Source organism: Agelaius tricolor, unplaced genomic scaffold (genome assembly GCF_023055355.1).
Source record: "Agelaius tricolor isolate 1412-34295 unplaced genomic scaffold, bAgeTri1.0.p SCAF_1, whole genome shotgun sequence".
In the NCBI taxonomy this organism is placed as follows: domain Eukaryota; kingdom Metazoa; phylum Chordata; class Aves; order Passeriformes; family Icteridae; genus Agelaius; species Agelaius tricolor.
The window spans coordinates 52725389-52750173 of record NW_027269261.1 but is presented as its reverse complement, the minus strand read 5'-3'; the positions used below and the strand labels follow the sequence as shown (position 1 = coordinate 52750173).

The window sequence follows — 24785 nt, the reverse complement described above, 5'->3', positions numbered from 1 at the left end:
CCAAATACACGTCTCATCTTCATAGAATTTTATGCTAATTCTTGCACAAGTTAGATAGTAGTGGTGGAGTGGTAGCAAATTTGAAGCTTTGGGTACGGTAACATAAAGGTCACGGCCAAGTGCAAGGTCCTGCATGCAAGTCAGGGCAATCTCAAGGACAATTGGAGACCTGGGAGGAAAAGGGATTAAACGCAGCCCTGAAGAGAAGGACTTGGGGATGGTGGTGGAAGATGCAGCCCAGAAAGCCAACCACATCCTGGTTGCATGCAGCTGCATACATCTCTGGAGCCTGCAAGATAAGAAAAATGTGTACTAGCTGGATCAAGTCCAAAGGAGGTCCACAAAAATGATCAGAGGGCTGGAGCACCTCTCCTGTAAAGAACCTGAGAGAGTTGGGGTTGTTCATCCTGGAGAAGAGAAAGCTCTGGGGCATTTCCAGCACCTAAAGGGTGCTGGACAGGGACTTTTTACAAGAGCATGTAGTGACCAGAAAATGGAAAATGGTTTTAAAGTGAAAGAGATTAGGTTTCAACCAGATATTAGAAAGAAATTTTTTTACTTTGAGGGTAGTGAGGCACTGGCACAGGTTGTCCAGAGAGGTTGTGGATGCCCCATGCTTGGAAGCATTCCAGGCCAGGATGGATGGGGCTCTGAGCAACTTGGTCTAGTGGGAAGTGTCCCTGCCCATGGCAGGGGAGTTTGGAACTAGTAGATCTTTATGCTCCCTTCCAACCTGAACCCATTCTATGATTCTGTGACTTGAGTAAAAGAGTTTCATTCTGTAAGAAGAAGACTTTATTTTTGTAGTCATGTTGAACATGTATTAATTGTGGGCCCCAATATGCCCTACAAAGTGGTAGATTAGATTTTTCTTATCAATGAAATACAAAATATTACTGCACCTCCCTAATCTCTAATGGTATAGAAAAAATCTTCCTGAAATACAATACTAGCCAATGACAACCATTATATATAACAAAATAATAACTATATATAACCAGAAAGTTGCATGAGAAACAACTCAGCTTCTCAGATATTTGAACACCTACCAGGTTCTTGATGCAGTCTGAACTGAGCTCCCGTGGCAATATGTGAAGTTGGTCACAGTAGGCCTGGTATCTGGCCAAAAATAGTTTGGAGGGTTTTCTTCAGCTAAACATTTTTCTGTAAAAATTAGTATATCAGTGTTAATAGCAAATTTCTTCACCTAATCATCTTCCATTTATTGTCCTCAGCTCATCAACCAGCCTACAGCACAAAATTGTCTTAAAATGAAATGCTTGGTCGTTGCAATAGAGTGGCAGTAGAGGGGTGCACAATAGGGAATCATCCACGCTGCTGCTGCTCAAAGGCAAGACTTAAATGTGTCTGCTGCATCCATGCACTCCAGCAGCCTCCACCTCCTCCCTTCCAAAGGAAGGGCAATCTTTGCTAGAAGCTGAATGGGAAGAGATTAGATCTAAAAGAAGATAGATTAAGGGCAACTGTAGTCCGAAATACAAACACCATTGAGAAGTGGGGATGAGGGGCCTTAGAGGTCCAAAATGTCTCATTTTAGCTCTGGCTGTAATGCATATTTTGTTATCCTCAAACCACCAGAGGAGCTGTCAGGAACCTCCAAGCCTCTTTTAACCAGACAGCAAGACATTGACTAAAGCAATTTGGACAACTTTGTTTGCATTAAAAGTGGTATTTTGAGCATGGCTCTTTGAGATTAGTGGAACAACTAGGTTTATAGGGGCAATTTAAAATCTGAAACCATCATACTGTTTGGAAATATGTGATTATTTTAACATAGAAGACGTTTATTTATGAACAAGCAAAAAAAAAAAAATTTGTTGTGTAACAAAGCTGAACACTACTCACCCACTGGATCAACATCCACAGTATGAAGTTGATATCCCTCTTCCATGGTTCGATTATTACTTATGAGCTTCTGTCGGATGTCCTCCTCTTCTAAATTGATATTGTTGGTAGAATTATAAACCAGAAGAGCCAAAGCACTGAAACTGCAAAGAAAATTATCCAAGTGTTTCAGTCAGGAGAGCAGAGGCCAAATGTGTGGAAATAAAAATATCTTACAAACCCTGGTTTTCTGAGTATGGAACAGTGTCACCAAAACACTGTTGCTCATTATCTGTAAATTAATACTTTTGTATATATAGGACCATGACAAGAAAATACAGCTGGGAAATTTCATCTCCTACTTACCTTTAAAAAGCATCTCATCAAAAGAGCTAAAAAATGTTTTCAGAAGAGTTCAGAAGATGAAACCATAGAGTTGTAAATTCTAAATGGGCCCTAATTAATTTTAAACATCTGGTTGCTAATGGCTTAGGAACTTAAGAGCTGATTCATCCCACCTCACAAAACTTGTCAGGGTGGGACAAGTCATCTTCCAGAGGATCCACCTCTGGAATACAGAGAAAGACTAGGAGGTTAACAAAGAACAGATGCCTAACATTTAAATCTCTTAAGTTTTTTTTAAGGAGTGAAAAACACCCTGACATACTTCTGAAGCTTTTAGTCATAATTAGGAAAGTCGAGTTCCTCAGATGACTAATCGAAGTTTGAGCACTAATAGCTGTTTCTGTATTGTAGCCCACTGCTACTTTCTTGGACATCAGAAGTAGTTCAAAGTGCCCAAGACTCTTTCCTGCAAACAAAATAAAACAGGCCCCACCCTTGTCCAAAAACATTGCTTTTCTGGAAGGGAAATAATGAACAGCAAACCAGTTCTAGCAGGACACAGGAAATAAGCCCAGAGTGGAAGGCACAGAAATTTCCTCCTGGGACAAAAGGAACTGTTGGAGATGAGAATATGTTGGTACCCAAGAGCATTACTTGGCTCTGGCTAGTAGGAGGTAAGCCTCTAAAGCATGGAACATTGGATGTCCATGGAGGCCAAAATGTGGAAAAAAGGAAAAAGCAAACATGCTTTGGGCTGTCTTCATCTTAGCCTTGCCTTTGGATACCCATCAGCCTGAATAAAGACAGACCTTTGGAGTGTGTGAGCTGTTCCTGGCAGCCTGGGGAGCAGTGGCACTGCCAGCACACATACAGTGAGCAGGGCACACACCCATCAGGGGTGCTTTCACCTGTGGCCCCCTGTGCCACAAGAAAGCAACAGTGAGCTAAAGGGGCTTGTGGACTATGGGAAGAAGAGTAGCAGAAAAAAATCTGTAGAGGTGCTGAAGAGGGCCAGTACGGTTTTCAGGTAGTCCTTCCTTGACAGACCAGGACTTCAACTAAAAAAGTCTTTCAGAAAGACATCCCCATGATGACAGCTCATAACTTCACTTTACTGATGTGTCTAATTTTCTTGGCATATTCACTGCTTTACTGGTTACATGTTGCTGTAGAAGAAAGATAAAAATGTGACCACCTGCAGGCTCGGCTTTCTCCTTTCCCAGTGGATGTATTTTAGCAGAGAAATTCCAGCTATCTCAGGCCAGGTCTCTCCTTTCCTGCTCCCAGAGATACTGAGTTCCTCCTAACATTGCTTTGGTCTCTGTGGGGTGTTTAACATCTATATGGCAAATAGCCTCAGTAGGGTGGATATGCATTAGCAGGCTTTTTCTGTATACCTCAGATATGTTACAAGCACAAACTTATTACAACATTTATTTTTAGAAGCATGGAAATTCCCTACAGGACTGCCAATTCCTTCAGCCCTCCAGTACTTCAGCCCCAGAGTCTCCTGGCATTTAACCATCTTTCCTAAAAGATTCTGGCTTCAGTCATCTATTCCCTTTACTTCAGGAGAGGAAAACTTAATATACTGATGCCACTCCCTACCTCAGCACTCTGGCTGCAGAACAGACATTCTGAACAGTCACCACTACTGCTTAGCTGCCTGTTTCAGGATTCCCAACTAACCAAAATGATATTTAGTATCCATACCTGTGAGGAAGGACAATGCCAACAAAATAGAAGGGATAATGATAGATGAGGTAGAACTAGTTGCAGTTATATTGAAAAATTACAGAGAAAAGTATTGATTGTGAAGCACTGGCAAAAAGAATCCCTTAAACCAATCTGTTGTTTTCTGAGAAACTCTTAAAGCACAGGTCATGTATACTGTATAATAAGAGCCTACTCCATAATATGATGAAAACAATTTCCACAAACTTTTTAGAATGACTCATGCTAGCTTCCCAGACTAAATAAATACTTTGTAACTTGACAGCTGACGCAACATGAAGTTCAGTGCTTCCTTCCACTTTTGTCACACTCAGATCCCAGAAAGAAAACATTATAATGGTGAAGACCAAATTCTCAAGGCCAGCATTCAAATAAATGGCAACGCTGCCATGCTCTGCTCGTGTCACTGGATTAGCTACACCCAACTTTAAATCTTTCATTGTGTGACATATAAAGGCAGATAGATTCTCACAGCAGTAATCAATTACAAATTCCACACCCTCTATCGTAACCTGCACTGCCAACATTACTGCCATCAATATAATTTTAAAAAATGAACAGTGGTGTAGTTAAACACAACAGGGATTAGTATGTTTCTCTTCTCTTTGACTGAAATGGTGACAGCTGGAGCAAGCAGGAAAGCTTGGGAAGACCAGTGTCTATCCCACTTTGTCCTGGTCTGTTAAGCTATGCTGGCTCAGAGAGCAATTTATGAAGCTGCATCCTCATCAGAGGCACAGGAGGCAGTGGTGGAGCCTGAGCTGCCATGGCCCAGGCCACAAAGCCAGCTTTCTTCTCCGGCAGCGTGACTCAGAGCTATTCCAGGACAGTGTGCCTACACACGGGCTGTGGTTACGCTGCTGCGCCCTGCGAGGAGCCCGGAGGAAGGATTAACAAACCACACGAGCCCTGCAGCACAGGCTGCCTTGCACCTGGAGAGATGCAGCTGATAATTAGCAATGCACATTTGTCCTTTCTGTTGTACTAGACAGGCTGAACTAATACGGAATTACTGTTGTTGAACTGTTTCACAAGTCACTGTTAATTTCCTTCAGAGTTAGTATAACTTCATTTAAAGAATATAAACAACTACTTTTAAAGAAACTAAATACTTGCAGAATCTTAATTTCCACTAAAAGTCCTGGGAATTTCAGAGCTGACTACCCTGGCATATTTTAAATAGTTTTCAAATGTCAACATTAAATTCTTTACTAATCTCATGGTTATGTTGTCTCTGAAGATAAGTGGTGATGGATAGCTATAACTGAAGACTGGCCACACAGGTAGGCCTGCAGAGTCACTTGTGAGGTTTTATTTCATATTTGTGGGGTTTTTTAGATAGAGAAAGGAAATTATGAATTTGACTTTATGTTTTTAGGAGGTTAATTTATTATTTTATGGTACTATATTATATTAAAGAATAGTATATTAAACTATACTAAACAATAGAGAAAGGATATTTACAGAAGGTTAAAAGACAATAATGAAAACTCCTGACTCTTTCTAGAGTTTGGACACAGCTTGACTGTGGTTGGTTATTAAGTTAAAACAATTCACATGAAACTAATGAAACAACCACCTTTTGGATAAACAATCTCCAAATACATTTTAAAGCAGCAAAACACAGGCGAAGCAATGAGATAATTATCGTTTTCTTTTCTTTCTGAGGCTTCTCAGCTTCCCAGGAGAGAAATCCCGAGCAAAGGGATTTTTCCAGAAAATATGACAGTAACAGTTTTAACTGCTTCACATTAACTGGACAGACAAAAAAGAGCTGACTGTTCCATAAGTCACTCAGTGAAGATACAATACAAAGAGCAGACAAAATGTTAGAAAACTCACAGAGTAAGACAGAAATAAGTTTGAAAGCAGAGGAAAACTAAAAGAATTCTACAGAAGCATCTGAGTTGCAAATAATCTTTTACTTGAGGTGATTTTGACTGCAACACATTAAAGTGTTCAAAACAGAGAGCAAAAAAAATATGACTTAACAGACACATTCAAAGAAATGTCAAGGATAAAGAATTTCCTTTCCCTGGAGAAGGTGATGTTATAGTTAGAATATAAAATCTGAGACTTCATGACACAAAACTAAAAATTGCAGCTACTTTTTGGACTACTAAAAATAAAAGCATCCTAAGCCTTCCTTTTAAGTTAATGACCATTGTAGCAGAAGAATTTTGCAAGCACCATGGTCACGCCTCATGCCTTGGCTTGTGTCTCTGAGTCTTGCTCCTCCTTGCAGATCTGGTGTGGGAATACAATCAACTACAGCCTTTCAACAGAAAGCACTTTTAATATGTGATAATTTGGTATGAAGGCTATTCATTACAAGAGAATGTTGCAAAGTCAAACCAGAAAGGACTGGAATCCCTCACATGGAACAGCTGGTCTTTGCTGAAATGGGTTTTTGGCTACACTTGCACTATGTTCTGGAACAATGAAGAAAACCCTATTCCCCAATACACTGCTTTTCTAAAAATGGCATCTAACAATGTCAGATCTTCACTAAATCTAGTTAAAGTCAGTGGAAAGACAAAATAAGTCATTGGAAGCTGGAAAAGGGCAGGAAGCTTCAGCAGGAGACTAAGAAGGTACCATCCTTCAGTCACTCAAAAGGAAATCCCAAATTCTTGAATCTGTGATGAAGGCTTTCTTCACAGGTCATGGACAAAAGATGCCAATGGGGCACTGTGGAGAAACCTGAGGATTTTCACTTGTTCTTTTTTGGTTGGTTTTTCAAACAGAAATATTACATATAATGCACATGTCATGCAGCATTTTAAAATATTTCTCAGCCCGAGTTAAGGCTGTCCCTTACTACCTGCAGTAACACTGAAGTTGAAGTTGTGTGGAGTAGAGGAGGGCCGGGTCCAAATCCTTCATAAAACCTCACCGGTAGAAACCCAGAAAACTTTTGAAATAGGAACAGACATCACAGATATATTCATTTATAACAAGAATAGCAAAGTTATTTAATAAAAAATAAATTGAAGTAATCTACAAAGAATGCAAAAAGCCCAGTACTTTACTTAGGACTAGAAAACCAAAAGTTATGTTGTTCTAGTATTGCTACCTCTTGTCTAAAACTATTACACAATCTAATTAACATTTTATCCAAGTGCATTACACTTTCCATTAAGCAAAACAAGACCCAAGAACACAGCATGCAGGAGCCTGAATATGCCTCACTAACATTGGTGGCAAAACTCCCACAGACTTCAAAAGAGCAAGACTGGGCATGGATAGCTCTGATTAACTGCTTTCCTCTCTATTTTCATTTCCAAGACAAGGGATTTCTGTTTAGATTTAGTAGTTTTTACACAGATGGCTACCACTGTGGTTTTTAATTTGGATGAGATGTTTAACAGTACTAACATTAATAACGTTTCCCATAGAAGGAGCAACCCAACACTGGAAATAGGCCAAAATTATGACAATCAAGCAGTGATATTGGAACAAGCATAAACTTACTGTATGTTAAGTGGAGAAAAATTCATAAATTAATTAGGCCCTGAATTCTCAAAACTGCTTGCAAAATAAGAGAAGAAAGGAGAAGCAAGGGAGCTGAACTCTTTAATAAAGACCATTTCCCCTACTGTGAGGCAGCCCTATGTAGTCATCTGTCAAAACCTAGGATCAGTAGGACTTTTCTGAGAAAAGCAGCAGCAGCAGTCACAGGAAGTTTTGACAAAGTTGCAGAGTCATAAAAGGCAAAGAATTAATGAAAGAAACAAACACATTTATAGTTTATCTACAAAATTGGTTCACTTGGATAAAATCCACAAATTGGTTTAATTTTCAAAGGTTTGTGCAAACTTAATGGGGACAAAGAAATAGCTATATCCATAGCTCATGCTGATCTCCTGTCTATTTTGAACAGCTGCCCTTTCATTAAGAGGCAGAAACTGTACAACCAGGGGAAAAATTGAACATTGACATAAAGTCAAATATAGCTTTTATAAGACTCTGTCTATTAAAGTAGTTAATAATCTACCAAAGTATTAGCTTGATACATACTGCTGTCATCCAGAGATGTCACAGTATTAGAGGTGCTGATAATAATATGCACTTTTGGACTTGGCACTCTGTCTCTCATCACTAGGCACATAAACACCTAGCAAGCATGGTGTACTTTGGATTTCTGCAGCTCATACAACACAGCAATGAAAGAGCAACAATCCACTTCAATAATTTTGTTTTGTTTTGCTCTTCTCCAGAATGCAGTAGGTTAAAATATTTTTTTCGGAAAACACCTATTTTTAATGTGACAAAAAAAGCCATCTTCCTACCTCCCACTTCCAGCTACTATTTCTTCTCTGAATCATTCTCTCTAACGATTTTTCCTCTTTCACATGCAAGAACACTAGGTGGGGAGAGTGACAGCTCTCCCAGCTTTATGGATCTCAGCTCTCTCAGCTTTATGGATCTTCCTTGATGAGGAAGCAGTGTGGTAAATACGGGTGGAGCAAAGCAAAATGCATAGAACAGGCTTGGGGATGTTGTTTTGTTGGTTTTGGGTTTTTTTTAAACTGCAGTATAAAATATTAATCCAAAAGGAATGCAAAAAATATGTGATCTGAATTACAAGAATATGAATTCATGTAAAGAGAGGAAAAACCTTCTCAAATAACAATTTTAAGAATTCTTATACTGCCTTGGAAAAAAGAAGGCTATGATCTTGTAGAAAATTCAGAAAAGAGAAATAAGGCTTAGTGAGTTAAGAGTTAAGACTAAAATATTCACTTCTGTAAAAGATAAAGTTAAGGCCATAATATTTCTCTGTTAAGTCTTAAATTTTAACTGTGGAGTGAATTTCTGTTTAGATGAACATGAAGGTAAATAGAACAAGAAGTACTTAAAAACTAAGGGAAGTAGTAGAATGTCTAAGACTGCAACAGACTTATCCTTGACTATCCAAAATGAAGAAATAAGAAAATATTTGGGCAACTTTCTGCAGAAAAAAATTATAGGAACATTAAATTAATAGTAACTGCATGAAATCACACTGTGAGTGAGTTACGTTCAAGAATTCAGCCATAACATTTCAGTGAATTGCCTAGGCAGTCAGGAATTACCATTACTTCCACCAGGTATTTAGAATTTCTACCCTCTATACTGCTAATCTTCTACACTCTCAAGTGTGACCCTAGCATCTTGTAGGGTTTCCTAAGAATCCTATCCAGGAAAAATCCAAGGAAAGTCTAACAAAGAATCTTGACAAGAATTATCCGGAAGCAGTAGGAAAAAAGGTTTGCTTTATGGATCTTCAAAAATTCAACATATTTCTTCCCCACAAAATTCAGAAACAGATGTGTGAGCCTCAGAGAAGCAAGGAACCGGTAACTAAATCCAGGAACACTGAAGACTACTGGGAAACTAATCCTTTTTTGGTTTCAGAAGGGAGGGATGTACAATCATAGATATATACACAGAAAACCTAAAGATGCTTCAACCAATTTTTTTCAAATGTGTCTTCTGTAAGAGGTAAATGATGCATGAAAATTTGTTCAAGACATGAAAGCTATATGAAAAAAGGCAGAAAATCATGTGTACATATATTTCTATATATGTGTGAGTACATACACAGTGTGTAAAAAATGTAATTTTTTTTAGTCATGTATCATGTACCTCACTTAAATTTTTAAATATCCTTGCTTTATCCCATCTGCATTTATAGGCTGAGCAGGATCCTGACTTGTTCTTTTATTTTGTTTTGTTTTCTTAACATGACATTCACAGCATGACACTCCTGATTATTTGTAGAACATTAAAATTTGGTGTGACATGACCAGCATTTATACTAAATTATTCAGAATGATGAAAAAATGCCATTTGACCTTGACACAAATTGCGCTAGAGCCCATGAGAAGACTAGTTTCTCATTAGATGAGGCCTTGCTTGAAAAATGACATATTATGAACATGTAATTCCATTGCCTCTGAAATTATGTATAATGAACAAAAGAAATAGAGATGGGGCTACTTCCCCATAAGAGTAATACATTATGAGAAGTAATTTAGTGGCATATTCACTGTATGTCAAGAAGGGAGGGAAAAAAAAGGAAAGGAAAGGAAAGGAAAGGAAAGGAAAGGAAAGGAAAGGAAAGGAAAGGAAAGGGAAATTACTAAAATAGTTTCTGCCTCTTCAATGTTTCTTTTTGAGTAGACTAGAGAGAAGAAAAAAAACCAGAGGTCAGGATGGGGGGAAAGTGAGACAAGAAGAAATCAGGTGTACAGCTCAGCTGCTAGACTCATAAAAAGATACAGGAATAAGGATGGGAAAGCTTTACATTCCTCAGTAGTCTTGGATTGTTGGTAAGACCCGAGGTGTGGTCTCCACTTGAAAGGCCTTGCTGGCATAACCATATCATTTAGAAGTGTGAAAAAAAATCCTACCCACATCACTACACCCTACTGTAAATGTAGGTCAAGCAGCAAAATAGCCCATTCAGAGACTGGGCTTACAGTGTACCAGTTAAAAGGTTTTGCCAATAAAAGCTGTCTTTCTGCTGTGGCTATGTGGGAAGGAGATACTACCTTTCTACAGATATTTTCATGTCTAGGCAAACTCTTGCAAACTAGAAGCACCACTAACTACTTCCTGATGGTAAATTGGGAATATTGGTCTGATATTAAAATGATATTATCATGGCAGTTCTCAAGAGTCAGCAGTTAAAATTCTTAACAGGATTTTTGCCTACACTTCAAACACATACATCCCATACCCACTTATTGCCCCATCCTCAGAAGACTAATTATATTTTAGTTTCCTCTCCTTAATTAGGTCCTAAGATTCCCACCCTCTCCAGACATCCCTCAGAAATCAGCCTGCTGCTTTCAAAGAAGCCCATGGAGTCCAAATTTTCAGGGGGTTGACCCATCTCACTTTCTCTGGCTGCCTTTGAGGTCGTTCCAACTCCAGCGCCTCCAAGCCCAGCAGTAGTCAGGAAATGAGAGCATATGGTAAATAGTTTAACTCACACTCGTTTAGCTTTCAATTCTAGCATGATTTTTCAATGTTTTCCATCTAGTAAGATGTCTATTAACTCAAGAGTGTCTGGTTCAAGAGAACAAATGCAGAGACAGTGGACAGATACCAGTGTACCATTGCTTGTTGCTAAAGAAAGCTGGGTGTGTTGTACAAATTAAATATCCTGTATCAATTCAGTTTTGTGACAGACGAAACCTAAGTTCTGAACAAATTATCTGTTAGGGTTTAAAGTGTGATAGGTTTAAACCAAAACAAACATGATAACCACTATTAGGTTTCTAAGAACCTTCAGAACACTGAGATTGCCAGCAGTCATGTATTTAGAGACCTGCAGCGTCTGCCAAATAATAGACAATAAAGCCTGTTGTAAAGCCACTTGAAAAAGCAGCTGTTGCCTCTATTGAGAAAATGTCTTTCAAAATATTACCTTTTAATACTTCTTTTTTGTCTTGCTCCCTCTCTTGTGGAGGCAGGGTGGATGCTATGAAAGAAATAGACATTAATTAGGGTGGAATAATTCTCCAAAGGAATACAGCATAAATATCTTTCTCCTTAATTTACCTGATATTGACGACATACACAGTGTAATTCCAGTTCTGGAAAGTACGGTTCAGCTGAAAAACAGGAAGACATTGATCACATGAATGGTGAGATGTTAATGGGGCTCTTTGTTGCTTAAAGCTGTGTTAGAATTTCACCCTTCTGCCCCTTGAGAAATCCCCTTCAGTTTTGCAAAGCAACGAGAACACTCACTTTTCAGTGAGGTGACTGTTGTACAACTGGTAGTGAGAGATGTGGCTTTTTTTTGGACAGGAGGAAATCTGTATGAGGTCACGACAGAGTGAACAGGTGAGTGCACAGGATCCTGACCTTTTCCTTCTCTCCCGCTTTTCCACATCTTAAATCCTCAGATTTATACACTTTGAATAGAACAGATTTACTGAAAAAGCTATTGGCTAAATTTTCACCTGAAAGTCTTCAAACTTACAATGATGTTCTTTTCAGACCTTTGTACTCTTTATTCTGAGTGTTCAACAGCTGCTCTATTTTCCTCCAAGAGACACCTTTGCATGCTCTTACACCTTTCTAGTTTCTTTGGCTCAGGCACCTATGTACTTTTCCTGGATACTGCTGCTAAGGGAACAGCCTCGGCAGGTGTGCATGACTGCAATTCTGTTCTGTAGATTATTATATATATATATATTCGGATTTATGGGTTCTGATAGCTGAAATCTCCAGGTTTTTTAAATGAAAAAAAAAAAAAGAATAGTTGTTATATTTAATGATGTTGTATATTCACACTAGTAGTTGGTATAAAGGTTTTACAAACTGTGTGAGTGGGACTGTGTGAACTGCCAAAAAGGACAGAGAATATTCAGACAAGAAGAACTTCTAGAGGCAACAACATCAAAAATCCCTCACCCAGAGACAAGCTTATATCTGCTAAAATGGGCTGAAAAACCAGGGACTACTAGATACCTCAGCAGCTGACTCATGGCAGAAACCTTTTGATGTAGCAAACATAAGGATAAATTGGAAAAGTTTATTGCTTCACACAAATCAACACTGCTGGGTGTTTCTATGATTTCTGCCATAATATAGCTTCAAAACCATATTAGCACTTGGGGAGAAAGTTTTTGTACTGTATAGTGATGTTTGAACCCAGACATGTACCTCTTTTTGTGGACAATTCTGATTTCTCCATGCTTGCCAAAATCTCACTTACTATCTACATTTCTTAGGAAGCTAGCTAGTATAGTGCAGACATTTTAAATTTAATCCATAGTGCTGAAGAGCCCCAGCTAGACCTGAATTTATTACTGCACAAATAAATAAAAGAAAGATATTTGGAGAACACATGTGAAGAGTTTTTTGGGTAGTCTCTTTTTTCTTTTTTTTTTCCAACTGATAACAGTGATGGGACAGATTCATATATGTAATCACATAGGAAAGAAAACTTACCCATTCTGCAACGACATCATGTACTTTTGCCACTGAGTTGGGGTTGGAACTAGAGACAACTATTGATATCCTGTAGAATAGCCCACCTGTCCATTAAAAACAGCACCACAATGTCAGAAACTGAGCACATTTAGCTTTTTAATAATGAGATTTTAGCTTCATGATTAATATAAAAATTGTGCTGAACCCCAGATACAAGGCCACCTCACACTCTCGTTGGCATTTAATCTCTGAAATGAATAAGCCCTGCAGGTTTGGGCCCATTCTCGCTAGTCCTGTTGATTTTAACAAGAATTCCCTTCCCCTCCATATTTTCAGAGGCACTTGAAAAGTGACATGGAAACTCACAGACAACATACATCTGAATAGTATTTTGCATATGCCTCTAATGTGGTGCGTAAAATTAAGTTCATGACAGTGTCAGGAATTTTAACAACTATTATAATTAATGAAGTCTGTAAACACAGATAAATTCTGCTCCTAGGCATATTGTTATAATATTGTTATGTTTCAGAATTGAACCGCTTCAGATTGGAGTTCAAATATTGTGAGAGCAAATAAAGCTCATCAATTAAATGTAGCAAGGTAACGAGGACAGAATTAGGTGTGAGAAGGGATATAGAGCTCTTGTTTCCAAAGTACAGGCTTGCTCTGGGGCCTGGCAATGGCCAGACAGTAGAAGAACCCATATTAGCTTTACAAAACTGGCAGCTGAACAAACCATCTTTCAGTCACAAAATGTGTAACACTTGGCTTGGTGCAATTTTATATTCAGAAAACTGTTTTGAAATGGCACAGTGTAAATATAAATTCTCTTTAAGCTCATGAGTGGGTAGGCAGCATTACAAGATTTCACATCTAATAAATAACATCAATTCATTTCATAGTTATGCTCTGTGTTAAAAGTCTGTACTTTCCACAAGCCTATTTTTTTTCATTAAGCTACTAAATATTCTGTAAGCTCTAGTTGGGTGAAAGTTCCCAGGATGTGGGGGAGGTTTAAGAACTTCTGGATCAATTCACTTGCATTTATGTGCATTTGTGGCATTGCTTGGTTTTGGGCTGTTACCAAGGCTGTGGGTCTTGATCACAGATACATGCATTTATATAATCTTATGCAAATCTTACAGAGACACTACATAGGACAGAGCAGGACATGAAAATAATTATACAGAAATCCCTTTCTGTCTCAGATTGAAAAGGAATTGCTCTATCTTTTGGAAACTAAATAAAAGACCTTTTATTCTAAGTAGAGCAACTGTCGTAATTTTACAACTTCATAGATAATTACTGTACAAGAGCTTGAAGTAAAGGCACCTGGAAAAAATTTGACATGAGTATTTTCCAATTTAAGTGTGCCTGCATTGGTTACTATTCATGAAATGGTTGGAGAATTGTTCTTTCTTTACAATATGGAATTAATTATATGAATATTAAGATTGGTATGAATGAATATTAAGATTGGTATGAATGAATATATGAATATTAAGATTATATGAATATTAAGATTGGTAAAAAAATTCCTTTACAATAAACAGTAAAGAAGATGGTTTACTAGACACCTTCTTTGGTAAGCTATGATTAAATTTATGATATGAGCAGAACAAACTTTGTTTTGATTTGCTGTCTTTTTTAACTCTCCTGAGGAGGCACACAAATTTGGTGTATAGTTTAATCTGAAAATGTGCTTTATTATTAGTGATAGTTTTTTTAAAAAAGATTAAAAATTATGTCTTGAAGTAGAAATTTGGACTTTAGGCAAATTGAAAACACTGGCGATACCTAGATGTCCTTTGTGTGTTTTTATCTCTGTTTAAACACATATTCAATTTTAAATCTATAATGTAACTTTTATATGTGCCATACAGATACATACGTACAGAAAATGTGCATGAGATACTTAAAAACTCATATGTAATTATATATCTAATTATAACCTTAGATAATTATGTATAGTGATAAAATCACCTTAATATAGGAATATGCAAAGTATTTTAAAAATCATACACAGTAACTACAAACTAGGCGATAGCTTTAAGATCTCCACCAGATGGTGACCCAAAGCATGTTTTAATGAGGCAAAAAAAAAAGAACAAGAAGTAATCTGCATTTTAAAATACTCTCAGGAGACTGTAAAGTAGATAGTAAAAACTAAAACTTATTTATCCCTCTTCAAATTAAACAGTTGAAATCCCTCCCCAAAATGCTGAATGAAAACAAAAAAAAAAAGATAATATAAAATTGGTGAAAATTAGCCAAAGAAAATTTGAAAAAACAGGAAAAAATAGCCTGGAAAAAATGCTCCTACAACCACCACCAACTACAAAAATATAATGATCAATCAAATGTGAGTATTTTAAAGAATTCTAATAGGAAAATTATTCAAACACTTAGTTTTGAAAAATCTTCTATTTTTGAAAGTAAAATCCTCAAAAATATGTCAGTAAAAAACATTCATACACTCCCAAAAAATAAATTGTCATTAAGTCATATGAAATACATGGAAACCAGTAGATTATCCTCACAGTCTCATGAGAGCTGTCTTAGAGAAGAACACAATTATGAGAAATCACACATTAATGACATTTACTATCACTAAGATATTACAAATTCCCTTCTACTGTAATTATATTATTATTCCAAAACATCTTCATATGCTAAATGGTCCTACATCTAAAGGACGAAAGACAGCTACTTCTACATTCACTCTACAAACTGAATATCTAATAGATAAGATGATCTGGGGTTTTTTCTACATCTAACTTAACAGCTTGACATACTGTAGTGGAACTCAGGTCGACACAGGCAGCCCAGCTGAGTGAAGAAGTCACACAAACAAGGCAAAAGGACTGCAGCAGAGCTAGTAAGTTGTTTCAGTGGTGGATAAGAGGTGCTGTTTTGGCTTGTCCCAGATGGTAAACTGGCCAAGGAGTAAACATGGGCTGAAACTGATGACTCATGGTATGTCACAGAAGAAAGTGATGTTTGGATCTGCACGAGAGAGTGATGGATGGCTGCTGCAGCTCTTGTCAGAGTGCCTGTCAAGATGGTCTCTTTGTGCTGAATAAAAACTTTGCTATAGGAAGATGACAAAGGTACCACATCATTTATTGTTGCAGGTCATGATGACTCCAGAACAGAAGTGAGATTTGCAAGATGTTCATAATCAGCATTTTCAAAAGCCAAGGCATTAGCAGCAATGATAGATATTGCTTCTCTGTTCCAGCTAAAGGGTCCATACACCTCCCCCTCTGAATTCCATTCAGAAAGCCTCAGTATGTTTGTTGATGTCAGAACAGCAAAATCCCTTATGTCTTTATCATTGTCAATGATTTCTTGTTCTACTGCCCAGAGAGAGTATTTTGGACTGTCCGCTTGATTTTCAATGGACTTTTGTCCTAAAACAGTTAGATAATTTCTCGGTGTTTCTGTTGTTGGCAAGTTTAACTCTTCGACATCCCACTGAGGGAGCAAGCTTGGAGAAATTGTGTCAAGATGATTCTGAAAACTTTGTGGGAGTGGAGGTGTGGAATAGGTGTTAGGAGTTACACTGTCTCTGAATTCGGACTCTGAATGAAGAAATTGCCTTAATTCCAAAGACACTGAAAAAAATTCAGAACTCATTGAACTGAGGCTTTTTAAAAAAATACCTGCATCTTTTTGAACTTTACTTGGTTTATCGATGGTATTTGTTATAGCATCATTCTCCAGAAGACTTTGAGACTGCTGTGTTTTGTGTGTTCTTGTACTGCTTGTTGAACTCTTAACTCTCCAAGTAACCTGAGTCCCAGATGTACTGATCAAGAAAGGAGCTTGGCTATCCCTTGAACCAGAAGGCTGAGTTCCTGAATGTGTTGGCAAGACAGGAACAGGCTGATGCCTATTGTTTAGGAAAGTCATGTCAGTTTGATCACTTACTATGTCAGTTTGAATTTGCATGTGCAAACTATCTGCAGAGTTTTCAAGTACCTGATCAAAAGGGCTTACCTGTGCCCATACAGAGGATTGAATGGAAGGTGCTTCCAGGGAAGGAAAAGGAAAATCAAAATAAAATTCACCGTTGGAAGTCACAGTTAGGTTTGCAAAGCTCATTGTTGACTGCAATTGTGATATTGACCGACCATTACTTTCTGAAATTCTCTTTGAAAAGCCTGGAATAAATGAACTAAAGATTTGCGTTTCCAAAATTGATACATGACTAGAAAAATTAATTTCTTCAGCTCTGTGACCTAAAAATCTAATGGCAGATGTTTGTTCAGAGGTACTGTCAGAGTTAGCATATAAACTAATGGACAGCAGCCTCTCTGTTGGGGAAAAAAGCTGTTTATTAAATGAGAGCCATAAATTTTCTGATGGCTCCCCAGAAAACAATTGAGATGATTCTTTCAAGTGATGGGAAACAGTCCAGAAACTTGCTCTTAAAGAGGGGGATATATCTACATATTTTGTTGGAAAATCCAAATAATCTGAGTCCCAGGATTCAGCAACTGGATTCATGTTCTCTGGCTCCAATATGGAAAAAGCTGACTCTTCATTTTCATTACTACCATGAAATGCATCCAAATTGTTCTCCAGTGCTCCATTTGTGAGGGTCTCACTTGGATTTTGAAAATATAATGAATGCTGTAAATAATGAGACCAGTAATTACTACTAATTATAAACATGCTGTCACTTTTCAAATATGTGTCAGTCAACAGCTGTTGATAAACAGCCAGGGTTGTTACAACATGCTTAAATGCTGAGCTTGTCCAGCCTGGTTCTACCAGAAATGATGAAAATTTTAATACTTCTCTACTGTGTCCTCGGACTGAATTTGTCAGTTGGCTGTCATGCATAAATTTTGTGTATGATTTTTGCATGTTCTGAAAAAAACTTGTTGGTTTTGCATGTAGAATATCCACAGAGGTTAAATCTGTAACGCCTCCTGAGTGATGGTCCTTAATGTGCACAGATTTTCTAAACTGAAAGTCACTGTTTGCTGATAGTGTAGAAAATGTTTTCCTGTCAGCACTGCCTTCTATCATTTCCAGGTAAAAATTTTCAGGTGCCAAGTCTAGCAAATCTAACCTACTTTTTTGGAATGGTGGCTTCTCCTCTGTAGGTGGTACAGACATGCTAGAAAGAAAATGATGTCTGCCTTGAATATCGGAGGTGATATGATGACGAAATACAGGCTCATTCCACCAGTTCACAGGCTCCAAGACATTGCTTGTATGCATGAAATTGCTTGTGTCGCTGTTGGAGGATGAAGTCCACAGAGCTCCTTTTTTGTGTTCATAAGCAGTGCTGCTGCTGCTGCTAACAGGAGAGTGGAACGGTGGCTCAGAGTCAGAAAGATGGAGCCTACTTGCCAAAGTCCTTGCTAGCTCTGCATTGGGATTTCTGCTGTGAAGAAGAGGAACTGCTGCATTCACAGGCAGCTCTGTAGCTGCATCGGCTGCACCAGAAGTACCATGGAATGGACTTCTAGAATAATTCAAAATATTTTCGTTCAGCAACTGATTTGTTACAGTATAACCTAGGCTGATGTTTTCTGTATAGGCAGACAAGGTTTTGCTGCTGGTCTCCTCAGAAGAAGATGGTGTGGACAAAGTTGGAAGGAACAAGCTGTATGGGCTTTTTCTCTCTGGGTTATCATCTGCTGAATTTTTACTGAAATTCAGGGGCCTTTGCTTCACTGGCCAAATAATTGGGGTTGAGATAATTCCTATTGTTTTGATCCCTTCTATCTTAGATTCTTGCTGCCTCTGTGGTCGTGAATGGGAAAATTCAGGTGAATTTCTCTTCATTCTGAAGATAACTGTTGCAGGAAGTCTGAATTCCTGCAGGTCTGTGTGTAGCAAGCCACATAGTTAATGGATTAAAGAAAATATATGTAACTTAACTCTCTGTTCTTGGTCTAAAAATCAACTTACCAAGAGTGGAAAATGATGCCTGTTAGCTGAGTGAAAGTTTAATTTGCTTCTACCATAAGTGAACTTGGCTTATTTTCATAGTCTTCCTACTTTTTCTCTGGACTTTCAAAGCTAGACAAAGGACTTAATTGTCAATTTTTTATTCATACTATTAATAAGATTGAGTTCATTCTGTCATTAAAAAAAACAGAATTAACTGCTTATGGTGAACACTTGTGAGTGGCTCCACAAAGAAGAAGCAAACACTACTTGGAAGAAATTTTCAATATTTTCTTCTTACTTCTACAGCTTATTAAAACCAAACAGTCTGGATTCAGATAAATTCTTTCACATTATGCACTGTACTGCCTGATTGCCAGCGTACAATAAATATCTGCCAAGAGAAAAAATACTTCAAGAGTTTTAAATCCTGCAGTAACAACTGATGGATTGGGGAAAAAAAAACACCCAACCAAAAAAAAGAGCAACCCAAAAACCAAACCACAAACCCCACCCAGATTCAAATTTATTTCTGTGGAGTACACTGAAAAAATAAATCTTAAAAAAATATACATTTAAGCCTGTGATGAAAATTGGCAAAATCTATCTCTGTGTTTAACAACCCGCTTTAACAAACTAATAAATATTTTAGCAGCACTTCACAAAATGATGCTCAGTCTTTAGGAGACAGTGATATCACAGAATTTGAGAAAGCTTTAAAAGAAATCCTGGCTTTATTCCTGTGCTAATAATAGGTTCATTTACTACCTTATTTTTTCCCTTAATCTTTCTAAATGAAAAGTAAACGATATCTGATACTGTCAACATTTTCCCTAGTAAAGTCCAATCCAGCTCTTCTTTAAGTCAGTGGAAAGATTTCTGTTGACTCAGTGGAAGTGGCTTTGCTCCATAGGAATGGTTCCACTTGGCTCCTGCGCCTGAGGAACGGCGAGGAACTAGTGAGGAACAGGCAATGCGAGCCTACTACCACCCTGGCTGCACAGGCAGGAGCTGCACAATGTCTGACAATCTGCAGCCTTGAAAGCCTTCAACAGCACGGCTCTTTTCGGACTGTTTCCAAACGTCCCTCTCCCTTGCCTTGTTCTTTGCATCCTTAAATGCAGTGGGTGACACAAAGTTAGTCCCTTTCACAGAAGAGCCAGGTAAACACGAAACAAATAAACACTGAGTTTGGTTCTGTTCTCATTTACACCATTCTGACATGGTCCAGAGATTTAATCCTGATTTATTCAGTGTAAATGAGATCAGAACTGAGACGTGACCCTTGACATTATGATGGTAGGAAAAACACACCTAGAAATACAACAAATTTTCTTTAGACACAGTACAAGGAAAAATGTAACACAGGATTTCTTACCATTGTTTGGCTTATCGTTTCTATTAGTATCGGGCATGTTAGTGGTGACAGTGGGTGGTGTAGGAGTAGTAGCATTTACAGTAGCTGGTAATAAAGATGAGAAAGAGGTGAACTTGAATGAAATATGAATGTTAATAAGGTAAGACAAAATGGGAACAATGCATGACAATGTAAAATGAAACCATCTACACACAATGCCATAAATGTTAAAAAAACACATTATTTTTTTCTGTACAAAGTGATGAATAGATATGAACTGAGGCCCCAGTCCTGCAATCCTTACTTGCACTCACTTCAGTGGGAATTTTGCCAGTGTAAATTTTGCAGGATCAGTCCTGCACTCCTTTCATAAACTCAAAATCCTCTCATTAGAGCCTTGGTTGTGTAAAGACCAGAAAATGGGGAAGTTCTAAGATGCGTGCACTTAGAATGCTGCTTGTGAAAAGAATCTTTGCCCCTCCTCAAAGACTGAATATGACAAACAAATGAGAAACTAAAACACTCATGTAAGGATTCAATTAACTCCACTGAACTCAAAACAATGAAGAGAATTGAGATCAGGCTTGGAACAGGTGAAGTAAAATACCTATTTTGAAAGCTTTATGTAGAAACTCAGCTCCACTCTTCCCACTGACACCAACAGGAGTCACTCCACAAAATCCTGGAGAACCAGCTGAACACTTTCCAAAATTAGAAGGAGGAGCCAAACCTGCAAATTTCCCCCACGATGGACTCAGAGGGTATATGTGCTAGAAGAATTCAAAGATCATGCCACTAAATTTTCAAATAATGGTTTGGAAAATAATTTAGTTTTGTTCAATAACTCCCATGGAATGCAAATCCATTCACTGATAGATTTTTTTCCTGAAAACCCTTATTTAAAATCTGAAGGTTGGTATGGTAAAATCTCCCAGTGTTACATGGCTTTGGAAGATTTTGGAAGAATCAACCTAAGAAGTTTAAGCAGTTATTTTGTACAAGAAATCACATTTTTTTATGTTTTGCTAGGTTGATTTATCTAGCTTTTTGAGTCCAAAAGTAACAAACTTGTCACAGCTTAGGGAGCAGGTTTATGTTCAGGTTTAAAAAAAATTAGGGAAAGAAAAGGAAAAGCTGGACATTGGAACAAACAGATTCTAACTGGGAAAGTAGGCATATGAAGTAACACCTTGACATATATAAAAAAAGCTCTTCCATGAAACTTCAGAGCTACATTGTCTGAGGAATAATTTACAAACTTTCTTACAGATTGTGTCGTACAGCCAGTGCTGCTAAAGGAGGCATCTAATGAACAAAAATGTTTACTGAGCATAATGGAGAAATCAGTTCTTTCATCAGACATAGCTGACATAACCTGGCATCCACGAACTATTTTAATGTTATTGCACAACACCCAACAAACAAAGGAATCCAAACTGGCCTCTCAGTTTAGACAAAGTCTGTGGTATTGACAGAAAATAGAAAGACATATTTTTATGATTTTAATTATTATGACAATAATTATGATGGTGCTGAGAGGGATAAATCTGATCTGGCATCTTATTCCAAAGTGACAAACTGAACACAACAGACACTTTACCAAATACTTTTTAGAGAAGGAAAGAGTATTATCTTCATGAAAATACTCATAGTCTTTATTGAAGTCTTTATTGATGGTCTAAGAAGTTATGAAGGCAAGTTTGAAAGGCAGCATCTTTTATCAGAGGCAATATCTACCAGACAAGTTAATAAAGCTGGGACAAAGGATGAGGTTTTTAGAAAAGCAGGCCTGTTTGGCTGAAAATGTGTCCATTTCTGTAGCCATATTCACTGATGTTATGAAAGATATTTTCTCCTTTCCATACCATACTATTTTAATGGACAAAAACACTCAGAGATCTTCCAAAAGAATGGACAAGGATATTTATACAGCGATACCCTTTACATACGAAACGACTAATATTGAATAATTGTGGATGCCTCATTTACCCAAACTATTTGAGTTGCAGTATTTAGATTGTACTCTGCTTTGTGAATATGATGCCTGAAAATTACTGTTTAAAATCTGATTATGGACATTAATGGCATTTCACTTTCCCCAAGGAGACAAGTACAATATGCTCCAAGAACCTGAACCAAATTACCTCAGGAAAATCTGGGAAAAGTACACTGAAAACTGACATAGATGTCTTACTGGCTTTCCAAGTAGAGTGCATTTTCCCTTTTACTTTTAAGCCAAATCTGATTTATTTTAAAATATTGATTTTGAAAGAGTTCTAAGACTTCTTGTTCTCCTCTTATATTTTATTTTCTCCTGTCTCTTTCTTCCACCATTCACCTGGAAAGAGGTTACAAAGCTAGATATTTTTGGTGCAGTTGCTGCTGTAATTAAAGTTTAACATAGCATGCCAACACATTGTAAGGCCGGGGTTCATGAAGGCATCGTGGAAATGGGGTAACGTTTTATGGAAATTCAGCATCTGAGCAGAATCATCCTTGCATGCCCATTGATTCATGTGACATGGAAATCTATAGGATTCACCTATTCCTTACATTCAACTGAGCTGACCTTTAAAAACACATAATGAATTTTTATATATGGTCATTTTTTCATTACTAATCCCTCACTAAGTGCTGTAGCATGTGTTTCTTTCTCTAAAAGCTGCTGAATTTTGCAGTCTGATGGTAATTTTCTTATACTTGCTAATCTCAAAGTATCTAGCCTCAAAATAAAATATCCTATTGAAAAAAAGCCCTGAATAAAAGCTAGTTCCTTTATTTACATCTGGTTTTTTTGTTGTTTTTTTTTTTACAGATTTACCTACTACTTATACTGGTTAATATTTTACTGTGAAAATATTAACTGTGAAAATATTTTACTGTGAAAATTTCCTCCTTACTGTGCAGGAGGAAAAGAAGTGGAGAAAGAAATGAAAGCAGTCAGTTAATTCAGCTTTGAAATAATTGAGACTATTTGGAAAATGTATTATCATGGGAGTGATCACATTTTTTCCACATATTGTACGAACAGGACACCCACATACTTGATGAGACTAAAGAATTCCTTTCCTTGCTATTTTTTATTGCCACTCACCCTCTTATAAACAATAATAAAAAAGAAATGGAATAAAACCCTGAGGCAAATAAAGATTTCCCAAAGATGAAACTGTGAAAAGGATCTGGGTTTCTTACCTTGGCAAAGGCTTCCTAGGTTTGCACAACTGGTTGGTTCAATTGAAGAAGAGGGAATTAGATATGAGCCTTTAAAAGGAGAAATCAAATAATTTAGAAAGGGTTAGTTACTGGGCCTAAAACATATTATATCCCACAGCGACACATTCCTCTTCCTAATTTCTCTCAGTTGCAAAACTGACACTGCCATTTGCCTATAAGACTTACAAGTTTTCAGTATCTGTTGCAGCTCAGGAATCCTTGAAAACCCTGCTGACTCGCAAGTCACTCACGTATCCTCCCGCAGTTTTCTCAGCTTTCACTGAATAACATCACATTAAAGGAATGCAGCCTGTGTGTGCTCTGTGAAATGGGTTTAAGCAAAGGGGTCAGTATGGCCACGGGATTTATGTGATTTTCATAACAACGTGTGCCTGGGAGGAGTGACCACGCTCTGCTGCTGCAGCACAGGCTACCCAGCACACACTTGTGAGTAATCTGCCTGGGACAGACACCAGCCAGATAAAAGGTGATTAAACTTGCTCCTCTGCCCTGGGCAAGGGTGTGATTATTATGCTGGTATGCATGACTTATAAACAGATAATGTTATAAGTCTGTACCTCTACAGAATTATTCATAACAACAAGCATTACACTTTGATGATGATCTGGAGACAAAACCAGGGCACCCAAGAATGGCCACAGAAAAAGAACTGGTGCAACTGCATTAATTACACTCCACGTATCCCAGAGGTTCAGCTGCAGATACAGCTGCCTTTGCACACTGTGTTGAACACAATGGGACCATACAGCTCTGGCAAAATGTGAACCCGCTAGGAGTTTTGCCCTTTTGGCTTTTGCTTTGCTACTTCAGAATCATATTGAGTCAATGAGGTTCTCTCATGAAACACACTATCCTTCCACAAAATTAAACAGCCACCACCCATCGGCTTGTAAAGCTAGCTAAGAAAATATTTCCTATGATGCAAGAACAAATGAAGCATGGAGCTTTGACACAGAAATTGTATCATGACCCAGATAACATTACATGTGTTGCCAACAAATATAGAGTGTAATTAAAACAACAAATATTAAATGATCCTCAACAAATATTAAATTTCACTGATTTTTTTTAATGGATTAAGAGAGAGAGGCAAATTCACTTTCTCGGTACAATTCTTATGAATTCCAGGAAGGATGTTCTAAATAAGTGTACTATACCCTCCATGAGGTGGGTTTTTTCTCCCAAAATAATTTTGTTAATATTAAACAGTCAGTATCAAAACCTACTCTGTTTCACCCCTGTCGTGTAACAGAGAAAGATGACCTGGGAGTTGGATGGAAATACTGTGGGTGTTCATATTTTCTTCACTGAGTATTTTAAACAAGATTGTGATTTTATTTGGTGAAACTAAAAAAAAATCAAATCCAAATTTACAAAACATTTAAGTCAGAAGACTATTGCATTGATTTTGCATGGCAAG

General features: G+C 37.6%; 1 protein-coding gene across 6 annotated transcripts in view; it reads right to left on the bottom strand.

The window, feature by feature from the left end:
• The window catches only part of ADGRG6 (adhesion G protein-coupled receptor G6), a 110805-nt gene that overhangs the window by 34053 nt on the left and 51967 nt on the right, over positions 1–24785 (bottom strand). For 5 of the 6 annotated variants that reach the window (XM_071434192.1, XM_071434215.1, XM_071434216.1 and 2 more), the window contains exons 5-10: positions 23324–23392; positions 12880–12965; positions 11479–11531; positions 11345–11398; positions 1867–2009; positions 1050–1164 (exon numbers count right to left, since the gene is read on the bottom strand). In XM_071434192.1, coding sequence (XP_071290293.1) covers positions 1050–1164; positions 1867–2009; positions 11345–11398; positions 11479–11531; positions 12880–12965; positions 23324–23392 — 520 coding nt within the window. Of the gene's footprint in view, positions 1–1049; positions 1165–1866; positions 2010–11344; positions 11399–11478; positions 11532–12879; positions 12966–20152; positions 20237–23323; positions 23393–24785 lie in introns of all 6 variants that reach the window. The other variant, XM_071434217.1, reaches the window with a different exon arrangement.